This window comes from Schistocerca cancellata, chromosome 7 (assembly GCF_023864275.1).
Source record: "Schistocerca cancellata isolate TAMUIC-IGC-003103 chromosome 7, iqSchCanc2.1, whole genome shotgun sequence".
Taxonomy (NCBI): Eukaryota; Metazoa; Arthropoda; class Insecta; order Orthoptera; family Acrididae; genus Schistocerca; species Schistocerca cancellata.
In genome coordinates this window covers 203,002,466-203,029,007 of record NC_064632.1, presented here as the reverse complement: position 1 = coordinate 203,029,007, position 26,542 = coordinate 203,002,466, and the positions used below count along the sequence as shown (strand labels likewise).

The 26,542-nt window shown below is 42.0% G+C and overlaps 1 protein-coding gene across 1 annotated transcript in view; it reads left to right on the top strand.

The window, feature by feature from the left end:
* LOC126092203 (gremlin-1-like) overlaps window positions 1-26,542 on the top strand; it is a 71,519-nt gene that overhangs the window by 33,627 nt on the left and 11,350 nt on the right. The window contains exons 2-3 of the mRNA XM_049907692.1: window positions 6,664-6,889; window positions 13,996-14,254. Coding sequence (XP_049763649.1) covers window positions 6,686-6,889; window positions 13,996-14,254 — 463 coding nt within the window. The 5' untranslated portion in view covers window positions 6,664-6,685. The remainder of the gene's footprint in view (window positions 1-6,663; window positions 6,890-13,995; window positions 14,255-26,542) is intronic.

Sequence of the window (26,542 nt, the reverse complement as noted above, 5' to 3'; positions counted from 1 at the left end):
GTCTGTCGGTGACACCACAGTATAGATCCTCTATATACTCCTTCCACCTTTCTGCTTTCCCTTCTTTGCTTAGAACTGGGTTTCCATCTAAGCTCTTGATATTCATACAATTGGTTCTCTTGACGTATTCGAAGTGATAATGAAAATTTTATGAATACTCCCTCTTAATACCCGACACCCCTCCCGCCCTGTTCTTAGGTGTAAACAAGACGGTGCTGCCACCCTGGACAGGTCTACAGTTCGCTTAGCCGTGTAGTATTGAATTACCAGCGGGGTACAAGTACAGCGCTTTTTCATCATGCACCGACGCGGAAACCGTGTCGCCGCCGCGCGTGCTGCAGGAGCGGAGCCATCCTCGCAGGATGAGTCTGCAGCTGACGCGTGCTGCTCGAGAGGCGACGCGCCCTGCTGACGTCACGCGGTGGGCGAGGTGTCACGGCCAGGGCCGGCTGTCCATTCATGCGCCTCGGCCGCCCGCGTCCGCCCCGGCCGTCACGTCCCGACGCAACACAAATAACAATCGCTCCGTCTCTCAAATGGGCGTCTTACTCATCTGTCCCCGGCCGCGTGACGTTCACAATGGAGCCATTTCGGTAAATATACGTCCTATCCGCCATTACGGCGCTTCCATTCACACTGCGTTAGCAGCTGTACGTTCGTGTGAAAGGTTAACTGGCGCCATATATTTCACTTCCTCTTGTGTCCCATTTACTGGTACAGCTGGAGAGATGAAAATATGTTTACATCTCTCTACTCGTTCCTCGCTTCCTCGAGATCACGATATCTTAAGATGTCGGAGGCGATAGTGGCCCTGGAATCCTCGTTGCAGTGTGCCTCTTTTACGATACTGACTTCTTTTCACATTATTACTCTGATTTATTGGACGTGCGTCCAAACTAAGGATCTTCACTGTGAGAACTGGTTTTTAATATTCCACGACACGCCCTACAATTGGATATACGTAATAAGATTTACGATGACTGTGCTTGCTTCTTGTTGTTGTTGTTGTGGACTCTAGTTATTTAAAGCATCTCTCCACGCAGGTCCATCATGCGGAAGCCTCTTCACAACTACTGAAACCCACATCCATCTCAACCTCCATGCCGTATTGATGAAATCTTGGTTCCCCTCTACAGTTTTTATACTTCCTTCCATTACAAACTTGACAATTTCTTTATGTTTACGATCCTGTCCAGCCAACCGATACTTATTTTTAGTCAGCATGTGCCGTATTTTTCCCCATTAATTATACAATCCACGCAGTTAATCTCTAGCATTCACCTGCAGCACGACAACCACAACCTTCTGTTCTGCTCTTGCCTATTTACCATCCACAGTACACTCTCTTCAGACTTATTTATCTATTAAAGAAATACTTTTCTTGTTACTGCCAGTCTGCATTTTCGATCCTGTGTACTTTGGTCATCGTAGCTATTTTGTGACTCGTTTACTAATCTAATCCTATCAGCATCAACTTTTAGTTCAATCAGAGCTACTGATAACCATAGGAGACCAAGTTAAGACAAAACTATTCCATCTGGAGTGCTAAAGGTATGTCACAGGCGAAAGAACCTCAGACTTCATGAAAAATATGGTAATTCCAATCCAAAGAAAGCAGGTGCTGACAGTGTGAATATTACTAAACTATCAGTTTAAGTCATTGTTGCAAAATGTTAATACGAATTCCTTGCAGAAGAGTGGAAAAACTGGTAGCAGCCGACCTTAGGGGAGATCAGTTTGGATTCCGCAGAAATGTAGGAATACGCGAGGCAGTGTTTGCCTTACAACTTTTCATAGAACATAGCTTAAGAAAAGGCAAACCTACATTTGTAGACTTAGAGAAACCTTTTGACAGTACTGACTGGAATACTTTCTTTGAAATTCTGAAGGTTAAAAGGGCAAAAATACAGAGAACTAAAGGCTATTTACAAGTGGCTTAGAAACCAGAGGGTAGTTATAAGAGTTGAAGGGCGTGAAAGGGCAGCAGTGGTTGAGAAGGGAGTGAGACAGGGCCATAGTCTATCTGTACACAAGCAGTAAATCAAACGAAAGAAAAATTTTGAGGAGGAATTAAAGTTCAGAGAGCAGAAATAAAAATTTTGAGGTTTGCCGATGACATTGTAATTCTGTCAGAGACAGAAAAGGTCTCAGAAGAGCAGTTAAACGAGTTGACAGTGTCTTGATAGCAGAATATAGGATGAATATCAACAGAAACAAAACAAGTGTAATGGAATCTAATCGAATTAAGTCCGGTGATGCTGTGGGAATTAGATTAGGAAAGGAGTCACTTAAAGTTGTAGATGCTTTTTTTTCGATTCGGGCAGCAAAATAACTGATGACGGCCGAAGTAGAGAGAATACAAAACCTAGACGAGAAAAACGAGAGAAGAGAAGAGAAATTTGCTAACGGTGAATATAGATTTATGTGTTAGGAAGTTTTCTGAAGGTGTTTGTATGGAGTGTAGTCATGTGTGGAAGTGACACATGGTGAGGGGGGGGGGAAACAGTTAACAGTTTAGACAAAGAGAGAGTAGAAACTTTAGAAATGTGGTGCTACTGAAGAATGCTCAAGATTAGATGGGTAGATCTCGTAACTAATGAGGAGGTACTGAATAGGATTGGGGAGAAAATAAATTTGTGGCACAACTTGAGTAAAAGAAGGAAGCAATTGATAGGACACATTCTGAGCCATCAAGGGATTATCAATTTGGTGCTGGAGGAAAGCGTGGGGGGTACAAATCGTAGAGAGAGACCTAGAGATGAATACAGGAAGCAGATCCAGAAAGGTATGCTTACTGTATTGATCTCTTGGTCTCCCTTTACAATGTGTACCCCCTATATTTGCAGGTTGCAGTAGTTATTCGGAGGTGAAGAGCCTTGCACGGCATAGAGTAGCGTGGAGAGCTGCTTCATACCAGTCTTCGGACTGAAGACCACAACAACAACAACAACAACGACGACGACGACCTTAGTTTTACCTTTGTTTGTATTCAACCTAATACATTTTCAGATAGTATCCATTCATTGCAGTTGCTATTCTGAGTGTTTTTAGGTCTCTGACACAATTATAATGAGACTGGCAAACTTCAAAGTTGTTCCTTCTCCCTGAACTTTAATTTCCTCTGCAAATTTCTCCTTGATTTCCATTACAGCTTGCTCAATGTAAGTACTGAATAGTCTACAAGAGTTTCTCACTCCTTCTCAACTGTTGCTTACGTTTCATGTTCTTCGAGTCTTATAATTACCACCCACTTCTGTAGAAGTTGTAATTATACTAAATTACCGAAGGTGAAGATTACGAGTCGACCTCACAATCTGCCATTAGTGAGTGCTATTGAGCATTTTACATCCCCTACGATTGTAGCCCCAGATGTAGTGGGTGTTTCAGGATTTCGTCCATCCTTCACTTCATGTGTTTGTCCAGCAGACGTATTCCTTTAGATCCTCCCATGAGTATTGTTTTTGGCCGTAAGGTATTCAAGCATGCCAGCTGCACGCCCTGTCCATTTTTCGAACAATATTTAGTTGCCGCATGAGCAATACAGTTTCTTGTCCTGCCCTTTTCTCCAGCCATCGGCATCTCATACTGTGCACAAGTAACTCCCACAAGATTTCTTGATCAAATACTTTTTATAGTCCATCTCTAATCGCCGGTCAAAAAGTTTGCGTTCCAGTATCGGTATGCCAATGAGGCAAAATCGCCGTGAGGACTGGGGCAGTGACCCCACTGAGGCACCAGGTTGAAGACTGCCGTTTGGTAAAACACAGTGTACGGCTGCGTGAAGGAATCGTCGACCCTTCAAGGACCTTTTTAAGATACCGAAGATGTCAGAATCGCACGGGGAGAGATCAGTACCATAGGGCGGGTGCTCCAGTGTCTCTCACTTGAACTGGTGTAACTTCTGCATTACGACGTTTGCGCTATCATGAAGCAGCAGTATCCCTTACCGCACCATTCCACGATGGTGGTTTTCGACAAACACAGTCTTCGTTCTCCGATGGTTGTCTACCAGTGTTTGTGGTTTGGCAGCCAACAAAAGTTTAACAGGACGTTGGTGCTGTTTGAGATCGACAGGAAGTGCAAAATGGCTAAGCAGGGACAGCTAGAGGACAAATGTAAGGATGTAGAGGCTTATCTCACTAGGGGTAAGATAGATACTGCCTACAGGAAAATTAAAGAGACCTTTGGAGAAAAGAGAGCCACTTGTATGAATATCAAGAGCTCAGAAGGAAACCCAGTTCTAAGCAAAGAAGGGAAAGCAGAAAGGTGGAAGATGTATGTAGAGGGTCTATACAAGGGCGATGTACTTGAGGACAATATTATGGAAATGGAAGAGGATGTAAATGCAGATGAAATGGGAGATACGATAGTGCGTGAAGAGTTTGACAGAGAACTGAAAGACCTGAGTCGAAACAAGGCCCCGGGAGTAGACAACATTCCATTGGAACTACTGACGGCCTTGGGAGAGCCAGTCCTGACAAAACTCTACCATCTGGTGAGCAAGATGTATGAGACAGGAGAAATACCCTCAGACTTCAAGAAGAATATAATAATTCCAATCCCAAAGAAAGCAGGTGTTGACAGATGTGAAAATTACCGAACTATCAGTTTAATAAGTCACAGCTGCAAAATACTAACGCGAATTCTTTACAGGCGAATGGAAAAACTTGTAGAAGCCGACCTCGGGGAAGATCAGTTTGGATTCAACAGAAATGTTGGAACACGAGAGGCAATACTGACCCTACGACTTATCTTAGAAAACAGATTAAGGAAAGACAAACCTACATTTCTCGCATTTGTAGACTTAGAGAAAGCCTTTGACAATGTTGACTGGAATAATCTCTTTCAAATTCTAAAGATGGCAGGGGTAAAATACAGGGAGCGAAAGGCTATTTACAATTTGTACAGAAACAAGATGGCAGTTATAAGAGTCGAGGGGCATGAAAAGGAAGCAGTGGTTGGGAAGCCTGTCCCCGATGTTATTCTATCTGTATATTGAGCAAGCAGTAAAGGAAACAAAAGAAAAATTCGGAGTAGGTATTAATGTCCATGGAGAAGAAATAAAAACGTTGAGGTTCGCTGATGACATTGTAATTCTGTCAGAGACAGCAAAGGACTTGGAAGAGCAGTTGAACGGAATGGACAGTGTCTTGAAAGGAGGATATGAGATGAACATCAACAAAAGCAAAACAAGGATAATGGAATGTAGTCGAATTAAGTCGGGTGATGCTGAGGAAATTAGATTAGGAAATGAGACACTTAAAGTAGTAAAGGAGTTTTGCTATTTGGGGAGCAGAATAACTGATGATGGTCGAAGTAGAGAGTATATAAAATGTAGACTGGCAATGGCGAGGAAAGCTTTTCTGAAGAAGAGAAATTTGTTAACATCGAGTATAGATTTAAGTGTCAGGAAGTCGTTTCTGAAAGTATTTGTATGGAGTGTAGCCATGTATGGGAGTGAAATATGGACGATAAATAGTTTGGACAAGAAGAGAATAGAAGCTTTCGCAATGTGGTGCTACAGAAGAATGCTGAAGATTGGATGGGTAGATCACATAACTAATGAGGAGATATTGAATAGAATTGGGGAGACGAGGAGTTTGTGGCACAACTTGACAAAAAGAAGGGACCGGTTGGTAGGACATGTTCTGAGGCATCAAGAGATCACAAATTTAGAGTTGGAGGGCAGCGTGGAGGGTAAATATGGTAGAGGGAGACCAAGAGATGAATACACTAAGCAGATTCAGAAGGATGTAGGTTGCAGTAAGTACTGGGAGATGAAGAAGCTTGCACAGGATAGAGTAGCATGGAGAGCTGCATCAAACCAGTCTCTGGACTGAAGACAACAACAACATACAGAAATAAATAAATCTCTAGAATATCACTATCGTAGTGCAGTACACCACTGACAGAATTCAACGAACAACGACTCGCGTGTGATGCACACTATAACCGTGTGGACAAGACATGCAATATCTTTTCACTTTCTGTGTTGAAACACTTTCCTTATTTCTGTGTCTTCAGAATTAAATCAAAAGTTCTGGAAGTACTGAATAATGGAGTTCTACTGTGATTTTTTAAGTATTTCAGTGTAAAGTGACTGAAAATCACTTTAGGGTATGACATCAAGTCATTTTGATAATACTATACTTTCAATTTTCTATGTCTTCATTTACCTTGGAGTAAGTGATGAAAGGCTCCGGTAACAGAAGTGTAATTAGTTCTGGTTTACATTTATGGCTTCTGCATTCGTGACATTTTCATTTCAAGTATTCTGTTAATAAGCTGAACATGCTTTTATGTCCACCCGCCTTGGTTTAATCTACGTATTTCCGTTATGGTATTCTGTCAATAAATTGAACATGCTTTTAACTTCACCTCTTAGTTGAATGTATGTGATAATTCCACAATTCTCTATTATGAGTAAAATATCTTCTTTGTGTTTCAGTAGTATCCTCCGTCTCGCTAGACTGGTGAATTATTTCTTTACCTCTCAAGGCGAAATGGAGAGCACTTGTTTAGCTGCTCTACTTGAAACTTACTGATAGTGAGAGTAGCAAAAAATCTGTATATGAGTGGATTACCTTCAAAGTCTTTTCACTGTGTAGCTGCTGATTGTTCAAATACTGATGTTTTTGACATGACATTGTTTCACTTCTACAGAGTTGGCGTGCCTGACTACAACATGGGCGACTCATCCACGGTATGTTTCGGTTGGCTAGCTCTGGTGCTGGTATTACTTACATTGGCTCCAGGGACCAGCGCTCGCAGGGCTGTCAACCGGACAGAGCTCATGCGCCTAATGGCGCAATACTACGGCTACGGAGACGCTTTCCTCAAGACAGATGACCGCGCAATGCCCATTACGAACAAGGAGCGCCTAAAGAAGGTAACGACATAAGAACGTTAATGATTTGAAAGTTGAGACGTTCATCTCCTTCCTAGGTTTCTGTGACTAAAGGACGAACACAAAGGAAGGATCAGGAAGAAGAAGCGGCAGTGTTAGATTATGTGATAACAGGCACCGGTCATATTCGCTAATGGTTACATACATGTAGAAAATGAGGAAATGGGTACCATAATACTGAAACAATATTGGACAACAAAACACTATAGTTTTTCACCCCGTCAAGAAATATATCATGTCGGTATATTTTCAGGAGATGGGACCCTACAGCACTTTAGTAATTTAAAAAAATATCGTGATTACTGGCACCAGATGCTGATATAATTCTTTACTTAACAACCAGTTTCGTCGACAAACCATCATCAGGTTCTTAAAAGCATTTACAGCACCATATTAGCATAAAATGAAACATCAGAAATAAAACTTCAGATAATAAAACTATGAATTTGTCACTGTTGTCCCATCACAATATAAATTACATAGTCGATTGCAGTAGCACGTGAGCCGTCAACCAGTTTTGCTGTTTCCGAGATGATCGTTTTCAGGCGCTAGGCCGCATGAATGACCCCTGTGTCAATGTCATTTATGTCAGCTGACTTCCCCTTTCGGCACTGTATTCACGGTATAGCGATTCCATGGTTGTCTATGCTCCTCTTATGTACTGTGTGTTTCAAAATGAATACCGGAAGTGTTTCAAAATGAATATTGGGCGTCTTAGGCTTTGAACATTTATTACATACGTACGTACGTACTAATTACGATTATAAATAGTACATCACATGAAATAGCAACTCAAACAGTTTAACTTGCAAATGTTCAATGAGAGCACCATTCGTCACACGGGACACATCGCGTAGATAGGTAAGGTCTTTTCGAACCTTGATCAATGTGTTTTAAGTAATTGCTGCAACTGCTGTTTCAGTCCTGTTTCTTAAGTCAGATGGATCATCTGGTAGCAGAGACCGACACACACACACACACACACACATACACACGCGCGCGCGCGCGCGCGCGATCCTTTATGAACCCCCAAAGGCAAAAATCGGATACCATCAAATCGAGTGAATGTGGAGACCATGCGAAAGAAGCTCTGTCTACTGGCCCCTTGCGACCAATCTGGTAGACAGGTACCAATCACTAACTGATTTATACCAGTGTGGCGGGGCACAATTTCGCTGCCAAATAAAGTTACAGTTGCTTCTCTGAAAAAGAGAGGCACATTGTCCCAGGATATGGCAAAAAAAAAAATTAGGGGAGTCTAACTGCAACTGTAGCATCTCGTGGGGATTAGCTGACCCCTAATATGCACACATTACGTGTGTTCAAATTTTCGTTTGGGTGAAATGTCGATTCATTGCTGAAGACGACATGATACAGATAATCTTCGTCGTCATATAGCAAAATTTCGTTTGAAAAGGTGTTACATAAACTGCAGCTATAGGCAATGACATACACACAAGTATACAAACAAAACTATTTGAGTTGCTCTTACATTTGATGTATTGTTCACAATTGTAAGTTGAACGTAATCAATGCTACAAAGCCTTAAGGTTAAAATATGTCATTGGTTAAGCAAGAGCCCAAGATCAGTTACTGCTGCAAGTATGAATAGAAAATGATTACTGAGTTAAAGGTCAGAAAACTGCAAGGTAAATGCTCATTTTTAGCAAGAATAGGCAGCAAAAAGTTGTGTTGAATAATTAAAACACTGTTAGAAAGGCAGAAAATTTTAGTGACTGAGAAGTAGTCAAAGGGAGTCCCACAGGGCTCATTTTTGGGTCCACTCCTGTTCCTTATATATGTGAATGACGAAATGATCTTCCACCACTTAATGTTCAATAGACAGAATTGGTACTTTTTGCAGATGATGCTACTGTTATAAAAAATCTCATTAGAGAGAAAGGAACAGAATAGTTTGTTAATGATGTTTTTCAAAGAATTATTAAGTGGTTCCATGAAAAGGGACTCACCCATAATTTTGAGAATACGCACTACATTCAGCCCTGCACAACAGAAATAGAGTAGCACACGAACAAGAGCCGGTAAAGAGGGTAAATGTTCCAATTTTTTGGGTGTACATATTGATGAAAACCTCAACTAGAAGAAGCCTCTGAAACAATTAAGTTTAGCTATTTTGCATCATATATTTGCTAGTCTTGGAAACTAACGAGTCAGCCTTCTGATATATTTTGTCTATTTTTACTCAATACTGTCATATGGAATAATTTTCTGGAGTAACTCATCAATTAGGAAGTATTGATTGCACAAAAGCGAGCAGTAAAAATAATAACTGGTGTTTCCCCGTGGTCGCCCTGCAGGTTCCTCTTCAAGGAGTTAAGTATTTTATCTACACCATCACAGTATACTTATTCTCTAGTCAATTTCGTCGTAAATAATCTACTACAATTTGAGAAAAGTGCCGTCCATACCTAATACCCTAGAGAAAAAAGCGATGTTTATTACACATTACTATAGAAGTTAGTGGCTCCGAAACGAGTTCACTACACGGCATCAAAAATGTAAGATAATTTTAAATCTAACCTAAAATCATTCTCCTAGTCAACTACTTCTATTCCATGGACGATTTTCTGTTAAAAAACTGGCAGCCTCTTAAAAAAATTAAAAAAAAATTGTTTATATGTGTCATTACGTGAGTAGGACTAGAAAATAATGTGTTCATTACTATGTGTACATAACCTATAAACTGACTCGCACCACATTATTTCTATAAGACAATCGTTCAAATGATCTATGGAACATGTAACTAACTAACCAACTGGAGCATGGGGTTGCCATTACAGTAGGACTATTTATACCATCGAGAGCTTTAGGCAGGCAGGTCATCCCACTTAGCGAAATTCATGTTTCTTGAGAATAGTATTAGCTCTTAAAATTTTGTGAAAGAATGCTTCCCTATTCAATCTTTCTCTGTGATTGTGGCCATTATGAAGTGTATATATGTGGTGGCTGTTCGTTTGGACATGTTCAAAGAAACAGACACCACATATGTACACACACACACACACACACACACACACACACACACACACAAACACACACATACATATAATCATTGGCTATCCTCACCTGATATACGAGGGTTATCCAGAAAGTAAGTTCCGATCACTGGCGAAATAGACACCACAGTGAAAATCCGATGAAGCTCTGCACAGATGTGTTGGGTAGTGTCTCTAGTATGACTGTCGATAGCATCAAGACGCTCTTTTAAGTTGTGAGCGCACTGTGAGCGAATAAAGGTGCCTAGAACAACGATGTCTCCCGCCAAGTAGGAGGCCCACTGAGACGCTTCGCCTAAATGAATGCAGCCCACTTAACCCAACTGCCACGCACTTCCATCTTCAAGGCAATTCTCAGCCGCACTCTGCAGGGGCAGTGAGGACAATCCTGCAGCCTTTTCGATGGGAAGTGTACAATCACCCACAACACAGCCCTAATTGGCTCGTCCTGAGTATCATCTCTGTTCACATGAAACGCTGGATACGAAGACAACACTTGGGCGCAGGCTACGCGCTATAGACCAGCGTAGAGAATTTTCTGAAAGCACAGGCGGCTGCCTTCTATGATGATGGTGTTGGAAATTTGGTATAACGCTCCGACAAATGTCTAAGTCGGAGCGGCGACTACGAAGTATCTGCAAAGTGTAGCTAACTCTTGCAAATAAAATGTTTCTGGTTTTCACCATGGTTTCCATTTAGCGACCGATCGGAACTTACTTTCTGGACAACCGTCGTATATATGAAGGGGAAGGCAGGGCAAGATGGGGAAGCTAACTTTAAACCCTTACAAGAGGGACAAAAATAAACAAATTCAAATAGGTTTGATTATCATTTGTTTACTTAAGCATTGAATTACAATAGCATGCAAAGAAACCTGCAAACCTGTTACATTTAGTTAGAAATAACTCCGTTTGAAACATAAACTACCAATTCCCCGTCTTGCCCCATATGCGGGGTAAGATGGGGAACTAACATTTAATTCATCTCCAAAGCTTAAATAAGCACTGGAATAACGAAATTATGTGACGATAAGGTTTCGAAGCATTGTTCTGCGAATTGTAGAATCAGGGATTACGTTTTATTTAGGCCTCTTACTTTCACATAGTACACAATTGCGGACAACCTCGTCATCATCACTTTCTATCCCTGCACAAGTGTCGTGGGCCCAGCGTACGCAGCTAATACACCGTATCAAGCCTCCTTCAGAGAGGTCATAGCAGTATAAACATTCTTCACTCTCTTCCTCGATGTCATTCGACCTCAGTTTATTATCCCTTGAGCATGAAGGAATGGTTAAGACGTCAGTAATGTTCGTAACTTTTTCGTTGTCATTATGTCCTTTTCGTGGTATCCCAGGTTCATTAAACGTCTTTGAGAAGAGTTTTCGTGTACATGCAGCACGTTTGTGGACTCCTTTTCGTTTAATTTCTTCAGATAGTTCACTCCTATAAGGAGATTCGGTTAAAACAACGGGTTTTCCATGCCTGTTAGATGGTTTCCTTTTGATTTTTTTATCCACCTTTGCAATAGCTAACACCATTTGAGGGCTGGTGACCTACATGTTAGACGAAACAGAGGCTTGATCGTCAGTTGTTAATTGTTTAGGTGTTTTACATCTTGACAATATCTCTGGTATTTGGTCTTCCGTTTCTGTAACTTCAGATGTATGAGCTTGATGAATGTCTGTAGTTGTACAGGGAAGGTAATCACTTTCTTGAAACACATTTCTGTTTACAGGCCAAATGCCTGTTTTCCGAAACCCGTTCACTGCTGTGGACATTGTAGCTGAATGAATGACGGCTTTGCGGAGTAAACTTGCGATCCGATGCAGCGTAACAACTTTTACAGGATGGGTCCGAAGCCACGATCTTATTTCATCTTCGTAAAATTTACTGAGAGGTTTCATAAATAGCACGTCCAATGCTTGGTGTGAGCAGTGTGGTGGCAAACACAGCAAGACAACCCTATTTTGGCGGACCACATCTATCAGTTCTAAATTCTTGGTGTGCGTTTTGCTGCCGTCCAATATGAGAAGTATTGGTCTTTGCTTTGGCGCTCCAGTAAATGCAACAAACTTCTTAAACCAAGTCAAAAATAGTTCTTTCGTCATCCAACCAGTTTGTTGGACTTCTGCCCAGGCACCAGGGGGCAGGCCAGTCTCAAATGCTTGTTGCATTCGTTTTCGAGGATAAACTAACATAGGTGATACGTAGTACCCCGACGCTGAAACAGAGATTTCTGCAGCCACAGTCTGGCCTCTTTCTGCTGAAGTAACTGCTCCCACCTGTCTGCCCCGTTTCAAAGCAACCACCTTTGTGTGACCTTTTGGAATGACTGTTAAACCAGTCCCATCGCAATTGAAAATTCTGTCTCCCGTAAACAGGAATGTGTCTAATTGACTTTCTAATAGTTCGAAAAACCGATCTACAGCAACTCGATTAAACCCAATTGCTCGTGCGATTGATGTGGCCTCTGGTTTTCGTATTGTTAAGTTAGGATTTCTTGCAAGAAACCCATTTAACCAATCTCTTCCAGCAGATTTGGCTGCAGTATGAAATTGATGTTTGATGTTGTTTCGTTGAGCTAGCTGAAAAGCAAGTTCACAAAGTGCTTTCAGTGTTAGGCCAAAATACTGTCCTTCCATCTGTGTTAGGTAGTCTTTAAGTATTGCCTCTTGTTCTGGGGTAAACACGCTAGTAATGGGTCCTAACCTTTTCACAACTGTATAGCCAGGATTACCACGTTTGTTTGCCACATGTCGTTCAATCGTTGTCTGTGGCACGTTGAACTGTCGAGCAGCCCTGAAAGAACCCATATGACCTTCTATAACAGCATTTACAGCGCCTTCCATTGACTCCAATGACCAATCTTGCCTAGACGTTTGTCGCCGATACTTGTGAACCATCTGAAATAAAAAACGTACTATTGAGTCATATCATTCCTAGTAATCTATATTATATAGTAAATACCATATTTCCAATAATCAGTCGTTAAAGCATAGCAAGAATACTGACTTTGCACGTTTTGTGTATTTTTATTCAACATATAGCCTGAGGCACATTTTGTAATTAATTGGGAAACGTTGGAATAACGAATACCATTCTATTTACAATTGTATTCAACGTATAATGTACGTGTTCAAAACCCGCAGCGAGGTAAACACATGAGACGATAAGAACGTAATGGTTGGAGAAATAGTAGGGGCAAGACGGGGAAGCTCCCCATCTTGCTCCACCCCGTCTTGCCCCCTACCATGCTGTCAGGTTATGTTACGCCTGCATGAACACTATTTATTGAACTCTGACTACTGACACAGCAGTTTACTGTTAATAAGACGTACTATTCAGTGCTATTCATACAGTCTGGACAAATGTTCACGAAGCACATGTTTTAGGACCTCGAGAGGTGTAAAACATTGCAAATCAGTGTAACAATCATACGTACCTTGCAAAGCTCACAGAAACCGCCACGAAACTAAGGTTCAGCAATGTCAACACACTGGGACCTGTGTATTGATGATGCTGACGTAGCTATCCACAGATGGCTGCACTCTAACTGTAGCTTATAGCCCTTCCCCGTCTTACCCCACCACCCCATCTTGCCCCGCCTTCCACTATGTAACATTAAGGCAAGGACAGCCAGTGCTTCAGTGCCGTTGCACACCAAGCTCGAACTCTTATGGGAATCGGCGAAATGCCTCAAGTAATCAGGCTAATGAGCAAGGCGCAATACACCAGTGGTGTGTGGATGAGTTGAGAATTTGGCTGTGACGGGAGGCGTGCTAGGGTAGTCCGTGCATTTGCGGTGACCACTGTGTCCAGGAGGTGCAATGTTCAGCGCATCTGCATACTTAGCAGGAGACTGGTTTCGAATGCAGGTCCGGCACAAATTTTCAGCTTTCCCTATTGATTTAAGTCAATACCCACCGGCAGCCAATGTCTGTGATTTCTTTGTGCGTTATTAATTAATTAAAAATACAAGCTCAATGTACACAGCTGCCTGAGTAACACGATAGCACGAGCAAAACTGAGTGTGCTTGTGTGTGTGACGAAGCGACCCTCGGCGTTGCAGGACTGGTGCCGGACGGAGCCGCTGGTGCAGAAGGTGCGCGACGAGGGCTGCGTGTCCAAGTCGGTGGTGACGAGCTTCTGCTACGGCCAGTGCAACTCGTTCTACGTGCCCAAGGTGCACGCGTGGCGCGCCGGCCGCCGGCCGCACGACTACCCCCCGGGCGAGGCGGCGTTCGCCTCCTGCGCGCAGTGCCGCCCCAAGAGGGCCGCCTGGCTCTCCGTCACGCTGCACTGCCCCTCCTACACCACCCCCACGCCAGGTACAGTCGCTGCCTCTGCCGCACACTTGCTGAGCCTACTATTAAAACTCACAGCCGGAGAGGCAGTGGTCGATGCGTGAACCTATTCATTGAAGGTGCGTTTAGACGGGCACCATTTATGGCCGTGATAGCTTTGCCGCCATTGATGCTACGTGGCAGACCGCTAATAAAACACTAATACGACCTATTCTTGAGTACTGCTCTAGCGTTTGGGATCCATATCAGGTCGGATTGAGGGAGGACATAGAAGCAATTCAGAGGCGGGCTGCTAGATTTGTTACTGGTAGGTTTGATCATCACGCGAGTGTTACGGAAATGCTTCAGGAACTCGGGTCGGAGTCTCTAGAGGAAAGGAGGCGTTTTTTTCGTGAATCGCTACTGAGGAAATTTAGAGAACCAGTATTTGAGGCTGACTGCAGTACAATTTTACTGCCGCCAACTAATATTTCGCGGAAAGACCACAAAGATAAGAGAGATTAGGGCTCGTACTGAGGCATATAGGCAGTCATTTTTCCCTCGTTCTGTTTGAGAGTGGAACAGGGAGAGAAGATGCTAGTTGCCGCTGGGGTTAGCCGAGCGGTTTAAGGCGCTGCAGGCATGGACTGTGCGGCTGGTCCCGGCGGAGTTTCTTGTCCTCCCTCTGGCATGGGTATGTGTGTTTGTCCTTAGGATAATTTAGGCTAAGTAGTGTGTAAGCTTAGGGACTGATGACCTTAGCAGTTGAGTCCCATAAGATATACATTTGAACAATTCAAGATGCTAGTTGTGATACGAGGTACCCTCCACCACTCACCGTATGGTGGATTGCGGAGTATGTCTGTAGATGTAGATGTAGATAGTTACACAGGATGGCAATTCTGTGGTATGGCTGGGCAATATTGCTGCTGCTGTAAGCTTTTTCAGGTAATTACCGACGGATTGCCGAGGGGTTGCCTGTGTTACCCGCCAAGGATGGTGAATATTTCATATTGCAAGGCAATTTCTATCTCTGTTGCTGTCTGTAAATGCTCCTGTCAGGATCTCACTTTTGTTTCTGACTTCTTTCACCGACAGAGCTGCAATCACATGTCTGAGCCAAATCTATATCGTTTCACTTGAGCTCGAAAATTTTCTCGTGAACATATAGCCACATTGTAGCAAATTTTGTATGGTGGCCATCCACGGCTATATGAAGGGCTTATTTCGATAGTTGTACAAGTCCATTTTTTTTCATTTTGAGATACAGAGTCCTAAAGTTCTATGATCGCTGAAAAATCTGCAGTTGAGATACCAGAAATATTCAAGCATATGGCTTCTTGCTAGAGATGAACCTTTCTTTCTGTTTGTTTGGATTAATTTCAGAAGCATTATAGGCAGAGAAGTGGACGTAATGGTCTTGTACCACTATTGAAATAAGCCCTTCATATAACTGTACCATAATGAAAAAGACCGCTTCAGCTGTATAACAAATCTTATTTATGATCCAATGAGCTTCGTTGCGTTAGAGCCACATATTCAGGGATCCATGTTTATTTAATAGTTTATTTCAAACGATAGCCGGCCGGTGTTCCCGTGCGGTTCTAGGCGCTTCAGTATAGAACCGCGTAACCGCTACGGTCGCAGGTTCGAATCCTGCCTCGGGCATGGATGTATGTGATGTCCTTAGGTTAGTTAGGTTTAAGTAGTTTTAAGTTCTAGGAGACTGATGACCATAGATGTTAAGTCCCATAGTGCTCAGACCCATTTTCAAACGATAACCAGTAAATGACCCAAAATTCTTTGTACAATGGTGACAAACCGTCAAGAGGTCGGCAGTGCCATTTAAAATACGGCAGAATGCAGGGAACATCATCCCGATCGAGGAAATCAAATGCGCAGCATCGTTGCGACAACAAGAGGCCCGCAGTGAACACTTTGCCGTCTAGGTGGTCACAGCGTGCCTCATGTTGTCGCAACGATGCTGCGCATTTGATTTCCTCTATCAGGATGATGTTCCCTCATTCCTGCCGTGTTTTAAATGGGACTGCCGACCTCTTGACGGCTGAAGATTTGTATCACAACTGGACAAAGAATGTTGGGTCATCTACTAGTTATCGTTTGAAATACACTACTGACCATTAAAATTACTACACCAAGAAGAAATGCAGATGATGAACGGGTATTCATTGAACAAATACTAGAACTGACATGTGATTACATTTTTACGCAATTTCGGTGCATAGATACTGAGAAATCAGTACCCAGAACAGCCACCTCTGGCCGTAATAACGGCCCTGATACGCCTGGGAATTGAGTCAAACAGAGCTTGGATGGCGTGTACAGGTACAGCTGCCCATGCAGCTTCAGCACGATACGACAGTTCATAAAGGGTAGTTACTGGCGTATTGTGACGAACCAGTTGATCGGCCACCATTGACCAGACGTTTTCAATTGGCGATAGATCTGGAGAATATGCTGGCCAGGGCAGCAGTCGAACATTTTCTGTATCCAGAATGGCCCATACAGGACCTGCAACATGCGGTCGTGCATTATCTTGCTGAAATGTAGGGTTTCGCAGGGATCAAATGAAGGATAGAGCCACGGGTCGTAACACATCTGAAATGTAGCGTCCACTGTTCAAAGTGCCGTCAATGCGAACAAGAGGTGACCGAGACGTGTAACCAATGGCACCCCATACCATCACGTCGGGTGACACGCCAGTATGGCGATGACGAATACACGCTTCCAATGTGCGTTCACCGCGATGTCGCCAAACACGGATGCGACCATCATGATGCTGTAAACAGAACCTGGGTTCATCCGAAAAACTGACGTTTTGCCATTCGTGCACTCAGTTTCGTCGTTGTGTACACGATCGCAGGCGCTCCTGTCTGTGATGCAGCGTCAAGGGTAACCGCAGCCATGGTCTCCGAGCTGATAGTCCATGCTGCTGCAAACGTCGTCGAACTGTTCGTGCCGATGTTTGTTGTCCTGCAAACGTCCCCATCTGTTGACTCAGGGATCGAGACGTGGCTGCACGATCCGTTACAGCCATGCGGGTAAGATGCCTCTCATCTAGACTGCTAGTGATGCGAGGCCGTTGGAACCCAGCACGGCGTTCCGTATAACCCTCCTGAACCCACCGATTCCATATTCTGCTAACAGTCATTGGATCTCGACCAACGCGAGCAGCAATGTCGCGTTACGATAAACCGCAATGGCGACAGGCTACAATCCAACCTTTATCAATGTCGGAAACGTGATGGTATGCATTTCTCCTCCTTACACGAGACATCACAACAACGTTTTACCAGGCAACGTCGATCAATTGCTGTTTGTGTATGAGAAATCGGTTGGAAACTTTCCTCATGTGAGCATGTTGTATGTGTCGCCACCGGCGCCAACCTTGTGTGAATGCCCTGAAAAGCTAATCATTTGAATATCACACAATCTTCTTACTGTCGGTTAAATTTCGCGCCTGTAGCACGTCATCTTCGTGGTGTGGCAATTTTAATGGCCAGTAGTGTGATTTATGAAATCATGTGTTTTCCTGAAGATGTGGCTCTAGTACCACGAAACTAGTTGGATTACAAATAAAGATTTATCTTTCAGCTGATCGGTTCTTTTCATCGTGGTATCCTGATTTTGTTGTGTGCAGCAGTGGAGAAGGGAAAAGAGAGAACTATGAGTTTCATAAATGCCATTCATCTACGACCAGAGCTAACGGACGTCGAAGAGGTCGCAACTTGAAAAAAAGGAGACAGAGAGAGAGAGAGAGAGAGAGAGAGAGAGAGAGAGAGAGAGAGAGAGAGAGAGCTGCCAAGTGGTTGCTGACGAACTCAGATTCACGACTGTTGAAGCATACAAAAAATTTCTAAGTCTTTAAATCTATAGCAAATCCATGGCAAAAGTGTTGCAAACTGAGAGTGGAAGTGCAGATGCCCCTTTGTCGGCATGGTTCGTGTTAGATGACATGTGTTTCATACTACCTCGAGATGCATCTGATGCAGGAAAATAAACTTGGCTGTGGCTTTTCTGGATGAGAGTTGTCTTCTGGGGAGTCCGGCCATCGGGAGCGAGTCTTTAACTCACACCACGACCTGCTCATCGATGATTATGAAACGATGATGAGGACAACACACAAACCTCCAGTCCCCAGTAGAGAAAGTCCCCGAACTGGCTGGGAAGAGGACTCGGTGTCACATGCTTGAGAGTCAGCAAAGCTAACCATAACACTATGAGCTGCTGACACCTGAAATAGGAGCTAACAGTGTAAGCAATTGTATGTGCTCGTGAAAAAAGTGTTCTTATTTTAAACTTCCTTAATGAAATCAATTATTTTCCCAAACCACAGCATATGGTCAGACAGAGAGGGGAGGAAGATATGGTGAGGGAGAAGGTGTGCAGGAAATGGGCAAAGACAGGGGGAGAAGGAGAGGAAGAAATAAAAAGAGTGGGGAGGAGGAATGAGGCAGATAGAGGTGGGCGGATGAGATGGAAAGACAGAGGAAGGAAGAGGTGGACATGGAGAGAGGGAGCAGGAGATGTATTCAATATATGTATCAAATGCATACACAGGCAAAGCTGTGGGAAAAATACTAGTTGTTATATATATTCTGTGGAAACTGACTGGACTGTGATAAATTAAAATCACCCAATACTTTGAAAACGATCCCATCTCCATATGGTGCTGAATGGTAGAACTCCTTCGAATCATTCATTCAGACTGATGTTGAAATCCCCGCTCTCATCCCATGTTTACCTGTCTGTATATGAAGACTACTCTCAATAACTACCGTAGGGATTTTGATACTGTTTTCACTTATATATGGACTGATTCACGAGGAAAGTTGGTGGGCATAGGAGATAGGCATAAACTGGGCTGCTGGCAAGTGTCTTCAGCTTGCTCAGAGCTCTACTGCCACAGTTCGCATTTCCTTCAAGTATCTTGAATGTTAACTCTATGCCAAAAAATCTGTTCTTATACATTAATATCTGAAATGTCCTGGATCGCAGTTCGATTAGGATGCCCATGATATGTCATGTTGGCCTGCTGGTAGTGGTAGCTCGTGCTGGCTGACACTGCAGCTGGGCGTACCGTGCCGTAGTGGCACTACTGTCGAGCAGCCAGAAAGTGGCCGCAGCTTGAGGGGGGGAGGCAGTCAACATTGTCATGAGATGTCACTCCAAATGCCACTTAAATATGCACCAGAGAACATTCCTGGTGTGTGTTACATGGCTCTATTAAAAATCGAATACATACGTTATAGTCCTATATGTGCGTTAAAACTTACTGCACGTTTTGATCTTCATTCACTGCAGCGGCAAAATTTTAACAAAGTATGGCGCCCATCATCCTAAGTTAGGTGTTAAAAGGCTATTCTACGGGAGAAAGGACGCTGCGGGTTAACAGGTATGACAGAGCTGCACGAAAAGCTCTTTAGAACTTTCTACATTTTCGTACCGAATATTCAATAATAAATCACCCCATATAAAATGACTATATCTTTGAGAAAGAAATGACTTGTGGTATTTACTTTGTGATGTTTGCTTCTGTCAGTGATTTCTCATATCGAATACTTAAAGGCGGCAAGTTCTCTGGAACACTGAAGAGAAAGCGCATATTATTCTGTATTACCATATCCTATGTTATGCAAATAATTATTATGCAGTAATTAAAGCAACTTCTGTTGCCTGTCCCTCAAATAATCTTGTGTATGAACTTTGGTTCAAAATGCTTAAAGTGTGTGCACTTAAGTACGAACAGAAATATCTCGAACAAGCTGCAACTGCTAATGGCATGTGAACGGACATGCAGTAAATAACTGTTCTAGTTCAGCTACGAAAGGAAACTCTGAAATGCTGAAGGATGTGTCCACCAGTCGCAATAAGGGAAAGCACTAACAGCAATATTTCGTGCAAAATGTAGCTTCTAATGGCCTATTAGCAACATCGCGAAAATAGTATTTCTAGTTCACCTGCAAAAGAAATCTCTGATGAGTAATGGGCTGCAGCAAGTCTTATTTTCGCAGCGAAGTGGCGCCAGCACTACCGCCAATGAATTGCACGTCTAGCAGCCCTCTAGTTGTGTGTGTATGTGTGTGTGTGTGTGTGTGTGTGTGTGTGTGTGTGCGTGGTCAAGGGAGAGGGTGGCTTCATATATCTCTGGCTCCCTCGTTTCTGCCTCTGAGAGCAACCACACACCATATTTTCTGTTCCCACAAATGTGGAAAGATACACACACACACACACACACACACACACACACACACACACACACACACATATATATATATATATATATGAGAGATATTGAATGGATTATTCATTGTACTCTGATTGCTGAGTAAAGAAATAATATGTCTCCAACTGATGTAGGAGGACTTTTGCAGGGGAAGAAGGCTTCAGGGGAGACCAGGGCGAAACTGCCCGCCTAACGTTTGGAGCAAATCTTGAACATCATTTTTGTAATAACATTTGCAAATGAAGATAACATAAAATAACATATGGGCACCGTCCTTATTTTATTTATTTATTTATTCGATGACAGCATCCGTTTCGTTCTAGGAGTTCATATACTTATCTTCGCTGCTGGTTGGTTGACAGTCACTTTTTCAGATACTTAAGATGTTTGACATGTTCTAACTCTTGCTCCGTATTGAAAACAAACAGGTATTTTCCGCATTTTTGTCAGTTGTTGAAACAAGATTGTACTTTTTCATTTTTACATATCGTTTTAAAGTAGTCAAAGACACGACAAAATGTTTCTACGCTTTTTTGTGGGTCATCTTTTATTAATTTCGGATACAACAGCTTTTTCCATGTTTTTCGTGGACCAATTTCGTCTCGCTGTTTTTCGCACATATGACGTACCATCTGCAAACGAGAATGGCAAACCGTAGGGTAGAATTCGTCAAATGAAGAATAAAAGACGAAACGGGGAGGAACGGAGTATGCCAGTAGACCATTCCGCCCCGTACTTGTATCTACTGAATAAATATTCGGTAAACTCAGTAAACAATTTTTTTCCAGCTGCGCTGTGTACAAAGGTAGCTAAGAACATACTGATTTAAGTGGGCTAAACATTGATTCTGAAGAAAAAAATACAGATTTTTCAACAGTTGCAACCTTACTAAACCATTAAAGACATTGGTTTGCTAAACGACTGTCAGTCTGAGCGCATCCTAGGGAGATTAAACAACCGAGACAGTTCTCTCCCGATAGTCCATTCCACCTCGACCTCCTCTACATGGAACTGTTCGGTAAAAGAATACAAACAGTAACTTGTCGTGACTTTACTGCATTACGGTAAACACTTAAGAAAACTTTTTCAGTATTCACAAACATTGAAGTTAAACTGAAACATAGTCGAGTTACCGCTTTTTCATACTGGTTCAGATTCTAAAAAATGTATTCTTTTTAACATGGAAAATGGAAGACTCACGAAGACAATTTTCCAGACACTCTTTTCCACCACAAAGCACATCAACATGACTAAATATAAGCATAAAAAATAATAATGTTAACAATAATGGTAATAATAATGATAATAATAATACATTTATGCACACAAGCACTCAATGTACATTATTAATAATGCATGGGCAACGGCGCTGCTAAAGACTGTGAAGCTAAAGAAGTCTACTATTTGATCGCAATGACTATATGTTTTCCTGAAGCTATCTTGAAGTCTCTGCAGCCAAATTTGCTACTAATTTATGGTGACAGCGAGTTCATTGCACTGCATCAAATACAGAAATAATAATTGGAAGCTGCAGTTTATAATAGTTGTCAAATATCATTGGTTCAAAGTATTGCTGATGTACAGTTACAACTGTACTCGGAAAGAAAAGAACAGTGTTTATACAAACAGTTCTCCATGCTACTGTAAGATAGCCTTACTTGTTACACTTAAACATTTTTGGCACACACATCAAAATACTTCACACTTAGTCATTAAATGAAGTCCAAAATCAAGACAAAAAATTATGTTTTGTCTTTATATTTTGAAAAGTGATGTTTTAAGTGAACTATGTCATTATGCATACCCCTCTGGCTTAGTACTAATTTTCGAGACAAACCGTTGCCATAACTGCCTCAGACAGTGCGTAAGTATATAAGTGTTTCAAATGTTACAGATGCTCCTGTAAATGGGTGTTATAATTTTCTTTAACAAATAAATTGTGGGTTTACCTTCTAATGTCGTAAAATTCAGATTACACATCTGTTTGACAGATTATCATCATCATCATCATCATCATTTAAGACTGATTATGCCTTTCAGCGTTCAGTCTGGAACATAGCCCCCCTTATACAGTTCCTCCATGATCCCCTATTCAGTGCTAACATTGGTGCCTCTTCTGATGTTAAACCTATTACTTCAAAATCATTCTTAACCGAATCCAGGTACCTTCTCCTCGGTCTGCCCCGACTCCTCCTACCCTCTACTGCTGAATCCATGAGTCTCTTGGGTAACCTTGCTTCTCCCATGCGTGTAACATGACCCCACCATCTAAGCCTGTTCGCTCTGACTACTACATCTATAGAGTTCATTCCCAGTTTTTTTTTGATTTCCTCATTGTGGACACCCTCCTGCCATTGTTCCCATCTACTAGTATCTGCAATCATCCTAGCTACTTTCATATCCGTAACCTCAACCTTGTTGATAAGGTAACCTGAATCCACCCAGCTTTCGCTCCCATACAACAAAGTTGGTCGAAAGATTGAACGGTGCACAGATAACTTAGTCTTGGTACTGACTTCCTTCTTGCAGAAGAGAGTAGATCGTAGCTGAGCGCTCACTGCATTAGCTTTGCTACACCTCGCTTCCAGTTCTTTCACTATGTTGCCATCCTGTGAGAATATGCATCCTAAGTACTTGAAACTGTCCACCTGTTCTAACTTTGTTCCTCCTATTTGGCACTCAATCCGTTTATATTTCTTTCCCACTGACATTACTTTCGTTTTGGAGATGCTAATCTTCATACCATAGTCCTTACATTTCTGATCTAGCTCTGAAATATTACTTTGCAAACTTTCAATCGAATCTGCCATCACAACTAAGTCATCCGCATATGCAAGACTGCTTATTTTGTGTTCACATATCTTAATCTCACCCAGCCAGTCTATTGTTTTCAACATATGATCCATAAATAATATGAACAACAGTGGAGACAGGTTGCAGCCTTGTCTTACCCCTGAAACTACTCTGAACCATGAACTCAATTTACCGTCAACTCTAACTGCTGCCTGACTATCAATGTAAAGACCTTTAATTGCTTGCAAAAGTTTGCCTCCTATTCCATAATCTTGTAGAACAGACCATAACTTCCTCCTAGGAACCCGGTCATATGCCTTTTTTACATCTATAAAGCATAGATACAATTCCCTGTTCCACTCATACCACTTCTCCATTATTTGCCGTAAGCTAAAGATCTGGTCCTGACAACCTCTAAGAGGCCTAAACCCACACTGATTTTCATCCAATTGGTCCTCAACTAATACTCGCACTTTCCTTTCAACAATACCTGCGAAGATTTTACCCACAACGCTGATTAAAGAGATACCTCTGTAGTTGTTACAATCTTTTCTGTTTCCATGTTTAAAGATTGGTGTGATTACTGCTTTTGTCCAGTCTGATGGAACCTGTCCCGACTCCCAGGCCATTTCAATTATCCTGTGTAGCCATTTAAGACCTGACATTCCACTGTATTTGATGAGTTCCGACTTAATTTCATCCACCCCAGCCGCTTTATTGCACTGCAATCTATTGACCATTTTTTCCACTTCCTCAAATGTGATCCTATTTCCATGATCATTCCTATCCCATTCTACCTCGAAATCTGAAACATTACTGATCGCATTTTCACCTACATTGAGCAACTCTTCAAAATATTCCCTCCATCTGCCCAAGGCATCCACAGGATTCACCAGCAGTTTTCCTGACCTGTCCAAAATACTTGTCATTTCCTTCTTACCTCCCTTTCGAAGACTGCTAATTACACTCCAGCATGGTTTTCCAGCAGCTTGACCCATAGTCTCCAACCTGTTTCCAAAGTCTTCCCACGATTTCATCTTGGATGCTGCAATTATCTGTTTGGATTTGTTTCTTTCTTCAACATAACTTTCTCTGTCTACCTGGGTTCTGGTATGTAGCCATTTTTGATACGCCTTCTTTTTCCTTTTACAGGCTGCCTTGACTGTATCATTCCACCAAGCTGTTTGCTTCATCCTACTTTTACACACTACTGTTCCAAGACATTTTTAGCCGCTTCTAGTACTGTGTCCCTGTACCTTGTCCATTCCTTTTCCAATGACTGTAATTGACTACATTCAACTAACTGGTACCTTTCTGAGATCGCTGTCATGCACTTGTGCCTGATTTCCTTATCCTGAAGTTTCTCCACTCTTATCCTCCTACATATGGACCTGACCTCCTGCACTTTCGGCCTCACAATCCCAATTTCACTGCAGATTAAGTAATGATCAGTGTCATCAAAGAATGCCCTGAATACACGTGTGTCCCTCACAGCCTTCCTAAATTCCTGATCTGTTATTATATAGTCAATGACAGATCTGGTTCCCCTGCCTTCCCAAGTATACCTGTGAATGTTCTTATTTTTAAAAAAGAGTTTGTGATTACTAAGCCCATACTGGCACAGAAATCCAAGAGTTGTTTCCCGTTCCTGTTGGCCTCCATATCCTCTCCAAATTTACCCATAACCTTTTCATACCCTTCTGTTCGATTTACAATCCTGGCGTTAAAATCACCCATGAGCAGAACACTGTCCTTGTCCTTTACTCTAACAACTACATCACTGAGTGCCTCATAAAAACTATCCATCTTATCTTGATCTGTCCCTTCACAATGCGAATATACTGACACAATCCTAATTTTCTTGCTAGACACTGTCAAATCTATCCACATCAGTCGTTCGTTTACATATCCTATTGCAACTTCCATTTCTTTCCTGATGTAAAGCCCTACTCCCCATTGCGCTATTCCTGCTTTGACTCCTGACAGGTAGACCTTGTATTCTACCACTTCCTCTTCTTTCTCACCCCTTACGCGAATATCACTAACAGCTAAAACGTCCAGCCCCATCTTACTTGCAGCCTCTGCCAGCTCTATCTTCTTCCCAGAGTAGCCCCCATTGATATTAATAGCTCCCCATCTCATTACCATTTGTTTGCCAAGTTGTATCTTAGGAGTCCCTGGTTTGTCAGTTAGAGGTGGGACTCCGTCACTTCCAAAGGTCCGAGGCATTTTGCTCTGATTGTTGCCAGCATCATATTTAAAGTACCAGGGAAGCAGGTTGCTAGCCTTACTTGCCCCGAGTCCCATTGGGTTTTACCCCTAACGGCTGAGGGACTAACTGGTGGATTTGGTAGTCTTTGCCGTATGAGCACAAAGGTGACCACGACTCAGAATATGTCCGAGATGCCCAGCCTTATTCCAAAGTAACTGGTATCCCGACTGTCGGGACCACTTACTTGGCCACTCATACATTGCCTGTGGTTCATGAACTAGGACATGACTACAGGAACCCGCACCATGAACCACTTTGACAGATTATATTTAGTTGAAATATTGCAGTTAATAATATAATACTGCAATATTAAACTCAGTGTGATTAAAGGAGTAGACACCAGCTCAAGATAATTAGCATTGATATTTCAATGTTTTATAGGCAGTCCTAGAAATGTGTATTTTTTTGTATTGTATGGCAAATTTTAACCCTAATATTACATAGCAAAATAGGTACAAAAAATATCAAATGCATGATGCATTTCTTATAAATATCGAAAACTAATTAATTATGGAACTGAATGGCACTCATACAACTTTACATGTGATCAAAATTAATGCATATTAATAGGAACAAATTATTCAAAATCAAAATCTATAAACGAAAGGAGAACATTACTGCATGCATCTCATTATATATTATCACATCAATATTTAGGTGGAAATATTTATTTATCACATTATTTCCCAAAAAATAAGAATAAACAGTTAATCTGAAGGTCTGAAATAAGAAAATATGTTTGTTATTTTTACACCAAAGTATTTGACTAATGACTCTCATTTCACAGACAAGAACATTTACATAAATATTGCTAGTGTCTCTTAACACTACTTCATGTGAAAACTAGTGCATCAGTGTGATTCATGTATTTGAAATGAAATGAGTCACTTATTTGGAAATTGTTAATATCATAGTTAGATGTGAACTGAATTAAGTATATTTTGAAAAAAGATAATAAAAGACAAAGTGTTGTGTCAGCCTCCATATACTGAACAAATAATAATATTTTTACAACTCTTTC